The 7,006-nt window shown below is 36.2% G+C and overlaps 2 protein-coding genes across 2 annotated transcripts; one reads left to right on the top strand and one right to left on the bottom strand.

Moving 5' to 3' along the window:
• Window positions 1-1,831: 1,831 nt before the first annotated feature.
• Window positions 1,832-5,599, top strand: LOC149597091 (uncharacterized). The gene is made up of 11 exons (XM_089861233.1): window positions 1,832-2,774; window positions 2,866-3,129; window positions 3,183-3,294; window positions 3,356-3,560; window positions 3,667-4,024; window positions 4,078-4,242; window positions 4,304-4,490; window positions 4,548-4,796; window positions 4,861-5,032; window positions 5,090-5,238; window positions 5,301-5,599. Exons 1-11 carry the CDS (start codon window positions 2,457-2,459, stop codon window positions 5,468-5,470), a joined length of 2,349 nt encoding a protein of 782 aa, XP_089717359.1. The 5' UTR covers window positions 1,832-2,456; the 3' UTR covers window positions 5,471-5,599.
• LOC149597090 (P2X purinoceptor 7-like) lies at window positions 5,545-6,802 on the bottom strand. The gene is made up of 3 exons (XM_089861234.1): window positions 6,637-6,802; window positions 6,298-6,507; window positions 5,545-5,791 (listed from the first exon to the last, which is right to left on the bottom strand). Exons 1-3 carry the CDS (start codon window positions 6,783-6,785, stop codon window positions 5,635-5,637), a joined length of 516 nt encoding a protein of 171 aa, XP_089717360.1. The 5' UTR covers window positions 6,786-6,802; the 3' UTR covers window positions 5,545-5,634.
• Window positions 6,803-7,006: the final 204 nt, after the last annotated feature.

The following is a 7,006-nucleotide window of genomic DNA, read 5'->3' as shown; positions in this document are numbered from 1 at the left end:
TTATTGTTGTTGGAAAATGCATATTAAGTCAAATTAAGTGGTTGTAAAGAGCTAGCAGGTTTTTGCCGCTTCTTTTTGTGAGTATTTGATTTTTGTATGTAAAATGGAGGAAGATAATGTTGAGAGTAAGGATGAAATGCGGAAGCGCAAAGCGCGGGAAAGGATGAGGGCAAAAAGGTCGACGTTTTCGTTGGATACTTAAGTTTATATAATCTTCTCGACACGGAGAGGTAATATTTTGGTTTTCCCAACTTGTTCTTTTTGCTCTGTTTCTAAACGCCGTTTCTCTTCTCTTTGTTTTTTAACAAATTTCTTGGTATTTTAAATATAGATTACTAAAAATTGTGAGAAGAGTAGCTAGCGCCAAGTTAAAAACAGACAACAAAGTTTTCCCGCCCAAAAAGAATCGTACGTTTGAAAATCTCTCTGATTCGATAAAAAAAGTCACGTGATATTGAGCTTAAGCTTATTCGAATAGTGGAAGCGTAAAATATTTGAAAACCCGCTTAATCTCTGCGAAATCCGCGGTTATTTTCGTTTTGATCACGCATGAAAACGACACAAGGTTGTGCCTGTAGCGGATATTTGGTGTGTTTTACCCGCTACTAGCGAGCGTGAAAATGCACCTTAAGTGTAGGAGACGCGACAGCTTGCTCAACTTCCTCTATAACTGGAAATTTTGGTTTCTTCAACCCAGGGAGATTAATTACAAATGGAAACGTTCCGTCAATCTGATAAGTTTTTGTACCAAAGTCGAAAATGGCAAGATGTTTATAAACAAAATTTTTTCTAAAATAAAATTGTTCGGCAGTGAGGGAAGTATGTGAAATTCCTGCGTTAGTTTAAATTGTCCTAAGTGGAAGTTTATTCGCGCGCGCCGCTTTGTGAAGGTACAGTCGCCGCAATTAAAAACTTTCTCTCTCGCGACGTCTTGTTTCAATCATAAGCCGCAAATTATTGATCTGATACAATGGGTATAAAAAAACGTATCTTATATTGTTATTTCAATAAATTTTTTACTAAGCGCATTTTTACACTCTCCACTTTCCATTTCCAACTGCTTAATAGGGGGTTTTGAATGATTGGGATGATTTTAAAGAGAAGGTGAACAGTTGAGCATAGCTCGTCCGAATTGCCGAATGACATTCCAGTAAAGAGAGAGTGATGTTAATTGCAATTTTCGGAATACACGTCCCCCACGGAATCAATGCCTTGAGCCATATTCTTATGGATAGAGATACCCTTTAATGTTGCACAAAGATATAATCAACAATTGTGGAATGAAACTTCAAATCTTCCTCCGGTGAAGATATGGCCACGGGTGCGACATTCTGTTCAACTATGGTTCACAAATGCCAGGTGGTAGAGAAAGATTTCTATCTAGATTAGTGGGCGATTCTTGATGTCAGATTCAACATAAGTCTGCACGAACGTTTGGTTGAAAACGACGCATTTCGGAGAGAACCATCTAGAAATTCAATGACCAACCAATTCCCTCAATATGTCACCCATTGAAAACCGCTTGGTGGAGGAAATAAAGGTTCACTGAAAAGGAGAATACCCACATTCAACATAGCATGGGTCACAAAGTGGTGCCTACATTTGAGAAAGTGGTTGTGTTCATTGTCTTCAACTAATTTGGATTCGCCATAATCAAGATGACGAACCTTTCTCAAGAAACACTTTATTTACAACGCGAAATTAGTATTATACTAAAGTTCCACTAGTCTTAGCTGTGTATCCGATGGCAAATTACGGTCTTTTTGACAATCAATGGAATCTGTTCAGCTACACGAAGTATTAAATCCTTGAAGGTTAAAGGGAAAATGAAAACTGCGAGGCATACTTTTTTATTGTATTGGTTTTGAAATTCTACGTATTCAAAAACCTTAAAAAAAAAGTCTCAGAATTTTAGATTGTAAAAAAATATTTATAAAACACTTCATAAAACCTGAACGATAAATTTCTTCGGAGGAAAAATTTCTACTTGGCGCTTATTTTTGATTTCGTTACGCGACCAATGAGCTGGTGCCATGCCTCGTGACGCTTAACTGACCAATGAGTGAAAATCGTGGATTTTAAAGATGGGGTCGGGCTTAGAAACTCGAACAGCGAGAGTCGCGACGAGAAACTAAGTTGGCCTGGGTTAGTGTACTGTGATTTTCGGAATTCGTAGAACTCCTTCAACTTTAGCCATTTAAAATCTCTTGTAATTTCCAAGGATATAATCTTAATTAGTATGAAATTTTCTTTTAAAATTTTACTTAGTTTAAATATACATTCAAATAGTTTAGTAATTCCGTTTGTTTATAAATTTGCGTCGGCTAAGCCTTTGTATGTGGGATAAACAAACAGTCAGAAGGCATCGTTTAGAACATTTTACTTAGTTTAAATATACATTCAAATAGGTTAGTTATTCCGTTTGTTTATAAATTTGCGTCGGCTAAGCTTTTGTAATGAAGTGTATGGTATGTGGGATAAACAGTCAGAAAGCATCGTTTAGAAAATGCGGTATAGTCATACATCGGTTTCCAAATGACCGAACTGAAATCATAAGTTGGCTTACTGCCATTGGCAAACCTGAAAATACTTTAGTGGCGAATGGCGACGGCGTGTGCTCAAATCATTTTTTAGATTCGGATTATCGTTGTTTACCATTACCAAATTCCAATCAAAGGCCACTTTTGAAGAAAAATGCTATTCCAACTTTGCAACCTATTCCGCCTAGAATTTTTAACGATAATGCTGATGGAGCTTCGGCTAACCCAATTTTCGTAAGTCAACATTTTGATTCTTTAGCGAATGATTTGAAAATTTCCATCAACTACAAACCTTACCTAATACAAACATCTTTTAAATGTTTAGAATGCCTCGCACATTTCGATAGATACTATAAACTATGCATCTACTTCATCTGAAACTGATCTTGCAGAAAATTTGACAACTGATATTGATATAGCGGAACATTTCACAACTGAAATTGATATTGATATAGTGGAACATTTGACAATTGATGAAAGTCAAGATTGGGAAGGCAATTTATTAGCCTCTACACCAAAAACTGATATTCCTTTAGCGAGACCAAGTTCTTCTTTAGACCATACTTATTCTCGTGATAGTGATTCGGGGGTATGTGAAAGCTTACTCTATGTAATAAATAGATTAACATGAAATTTGTTTAGGGCTCTCGGCCTTCATCTAGATTGAATAAAAATATTTTTCATCAAGAAACGCATATTAGTCACAAGAAAGTTCAAGTTCAAGTGAATTCAAAAACAAAAGCAACTGAAACTAGTAAACTTGATTTTGAGAACTAAATATTTAGAAGTGGGAAAGATAATTGTTTAATTTTTAGGTAGAATAAAGACCAGAGATATAGGAGTTCAATGCGGTTTGGGGACTCGCACGTCAACACCTGTCAACCTAAGTCCTGAATTTTCAATGGAGGTTGAAGAAGCAGTTGTTGAAGATGTACCAGATCCGGATGATCCGACATTTGACCCTGACATGACCGCCGCATCATCAATAGATATGTCGTTTTGTTCAGAAAAGGCTGAAAAGTAAGTACACCGTGGGAAATGTCATTTTATAAATTTGACTTTTTGGCCATGACATTTCACTCAAGTTCACGTGGAAGGGTTTTTATAATGAAACTTTCTCTTATAGCATAGGGGCACAGTCTCCTAATGAAGAAAAAAAATATATAGTCTTTGAATCTTGCCTGCTTCTACTTTTTCACGTTTGTTTTCAATGTCAACAATCAGTAATTAAACTAGACAAAATTGTTTGTGGGACAGCTCTCACGATAAAAACTAAATGTGTAAATGGACATAATTGCGTGTGGGATAGTCAACCCAGGTTAGGGAAGACCTTTTGGGGAAACATAATTCTTGCGTCAGTCCTTTTCTACATGGGAAATCTTCCCCACAAATTTATATCCACTATGAAGAAAGCTGGAATTGAAATTTTCGTTGACAGAACTTATTTTTACTATCAGCGTATTTTTGTGTCTATTACGCAAAAGGTAAATAATTTTAAATTTCCATACTACAAAGCTTAAAACTAGGTCTTTTTTAGATCTGGAGAAAAGAACAAACGCTCCTATTAGAAGACTACAAAAGTTCAGAAGTGGCAATTTGTGGTGATGGCAGAGCCGATTCTCCTGGTCACACTGCCAAATATGGCACATACACATTTATGGACGGAGATCGCCGTAAAATATTACATTTCGAATTAGTTCAGGTATATTAGTCTTTTCCTGACTGAATTTAAAAAGCTAATGTCCTACAAACATTCTCTTTAGTCAACTGAAGTCAAGAATTCTTTTGCCATGGAACTTGAAGGGCTAAAAAGAGGTCTTTTGTACCTCGTTGAAAGTGGTATAAAAATGAAATGTCTTATCACTGATAGACATGTATCAATTCAGAAATTCATGCGTGAAAATTATACGGAAATTAATCATTACTTTGATAATTGGCACGTTGCAAAAGGTCGGTTGCAATGCTAATAAAATGGCTGTAAGAGTACTAACGTTTATGGTTTTTTAGGTATCCAAAAGAAATTGATAGCTCTGTCAAAACAAGAGAAATGTGAAATTGTAGCCCCTTGGATACCTTCCATAGTCAATCATGTTTATTGGTGCGCTGCCACCATTAAAATTCCAGGAAAAATTACAGACAAATGGACCTCCCTTGTGAATCACATTGCAAATCAACACCAAAACCACAAAGGCTCATACAAAAAGTGCGCCCATGGTGCTTTGTTAGATCATGATGAGAGAGTATGGATTGCAAAAAGTAAGATAACAAGTCATTAGCCTTCTTCAAATAAGAAACTGATCCATCAGCTGTCATTTCGCAGACTCAGAAGTTCATTCCAAACTATCAGCCCTTGTAAAATCTCCCCTTACGTTGAAAAGTATCGAAAAATTATCTCCCAAGTGGCAAACATCTTCAGTGGAGGCTTTTCATAGTGTGTTATTGTCTAAATGCCCAAAGAGGCTTCACTTCTTCTATGACAGCATGCTTGGACGGTAGGCACGTGACATTCTTAAATATGGTTTAATGGTAAAATATTTGAGTTTATTCAGCACTATACTTGCTATTTTGCATTACAATGAAAATGGAGCTAAGGACCAAGACCTTACAAATTTAAACGAGCCGCAATGGAAAGTTGTATATTCAAAAGCCAAAAAAGGCAAGCCCGTTGCTAAACCAGTTTTGGCTCAGAGTACTTATAGTAAGAACAAATTTTGCAGCATGATAAAATTATCTTTAATAATAATAATTCTATTCCTGAAGATTATATAGACAAACTTTTAGAAGAAACTGTAACCACCTTTTCAACCGCAACAACGATTGCCAGCTTAATTCCACCTAGTCTATCACCTGGCACTTTGTCACAAAAACACTCTGAAGGTGTGGTTAAAACCGATATTATCGAACAACACAAAAGCCGCTTTGCCAAATAAGATATTAAAAAACTTGACAAAAATTGTTTTAGTGGCACAAATTCTTCATTATCCTTATAAATAACCAAATGTCATTTTCGCTGTGAAATCACTTTAATTAAAATTTAACATTGTTATAAACATACATAAGTCTCAATTTATAAATTATTTTACATTTTACACATTTATTCATTGTAGTTTTTAAAACCGACATATACATCATCAGGAAATTCTTGCCGTATTTTATTGACCACACAGCTCGGAAGAACCTTTCTCGTGTGCCAAGGAAGTTTACGCCAAATGGCACTTACAAATTGTCTATAAGCAATGTATCTAAAACGGCTGAGAAAGTTAATTGGAAGCTATTATTTTTACTTTCAAATTCACATCAGATGATTTCAAAATGAAACAAACCTATAGGGAGCTAACAACTGGCTAGGGGGAAGAGATAGTCTGACGTCACGCAGCCCCTCTCTGGTTGGCATTTTTGCGCGTAGAATACGGTTTCCAACCGTTAGGGAGGATGAAACTCCAGTAAGAGATAGAAGGGCGGGACGTTTCTGGGTCAGAACTGTTAGCTCCCTATGGGTCAAGAAGCTGAAACATCACCCCCCCCCCCAACGTTTCAACTCTAAGCCTATTAAAATCGTATCTTTTTCCCACCTATGTAATTCCAAAATGTTTCGTTGAGGAAATAACATTTCTTTCGAACATAATAACCCCATTAAAAACAAACCTAAAGCCCAAAGAAATTATATTCCACCGAGAGCACACTATATCATTGACCTATAGTTTCCAAAAGCTAATAATCTTAGATAAAATTTATTTATGCAGGAGTAAATATTTACCTTGGAGAATAATCATGTTCTTCGTTTGTTTCAGCAACATATCGAACTATGGCTGTATCCAGCACATAATAATCCAGGCATACGCGATGGAAAAATTCATGTAACGTTGCACAAACGTTGTCACCAAGCTTCGCTTGGATTCTTGCAACTTCTTTGCAACATAAGCTCTCTCTCCCCGTCTCCATTGCTTTACATTCACCACACGTGCACCTGTAAATAAGTTTAGTTCATGTTCATAAACCCTAGAAAACTGACCCTAACAAACATAACATAGCAGCAAGTACAGCCTTCTGGCTATAGTGTTAAGCCTTGGTAAGAAATGTCAAACAAAAAACTTACCAATCTGTGTTTCCAATTCGATTTTCATTTATATCAATATTTACTTCCACATCATTTCCTTCGTCGTTAAATTGACCGACGTAATCTTGCAATAAAGGCTCAAAAGCATAGGCTTCTGGCATTTGTTGCTCTTCTTCTTCTTCTAACATTTTCTAAGCAGAGCAGATAGCAGACACAAGGGAGAAACGCGAGTTTTTTCCAGATTTACTTCTAACGAGTAGTATTGAGTTCTGATTGGTCGCGAGGTGACGATAGTGCTCATTGGTCGCGTACCGAATTCAATTTTGAAATGCATTAGACCCATAGATTTTTGTAGCAGACGAAAGTTTGTCTTTTAAAAAGGTTTTTTTAAGCATTTTCAAGGTTTTAA

Source organism: Phalangium opilio, unplaced genomic scaffold (assembly GCF_054372755.1).
Source record: "Phalangium opilio isolate 3A_F unplaced genomic scaffold, DU_Popi_V2 ptg000390l_1, whole genome shotgun sequence".
Lineage (NCBI taxonomy): Eukaryota > Metazoa > Arthropoda > Arachnida > Opiliones > Phalangiidae > Phalangium > Phalangium opilio.
The sequence above is the reverse complement of the archived record's forward strand: the minus strand, read 5'-3'. Positions and strand labels throughout refer to the sequence as shown.

Coding starts and splice junctions, on each gene's coding strand:
- LOC149597091 (XM_089861233.1), top strand. CDS start 2,457: ATGAAGTGTATGGTATGTGGGATAAACAGTCAGAAAGCATCGTTTAGA. Junction 4,243..4,303: donor TACATTTCGAATTAGTTCAG/GTATATTAGTCT, acceptor CATTCTCTTTAG/TCAACTGAAGTCAAGAATTC. Junction 4,491..4,547: donor TAATTGGCACGTTGCAAAAG/GTCGGTTGCAAT, acceptor ATGGTTTTTTAG/GTATCCAAAAGAAATTGATA.
- LOC149597090 (XM_089861234.1), bottom strand. CDS start 6,785: ATGTTAGAAGAAGAAGAAGAGCAACAAATGCCAGAAGCCTATGCTTTT. Junction 6,508..6,636: donor CGAATTGGAAACACAGATTG/GTAAGTTTTTTG, acceptor ACTTATTTACAG/GTGCACGTGTGGTGAATGTA. Junction 5,792..6,297: donor GAACATGATTATTCTCCAAG/GTAAATATTTAC, acceptor TAACTTTCTCAG/CCGTTTTAGATACATTGCTT.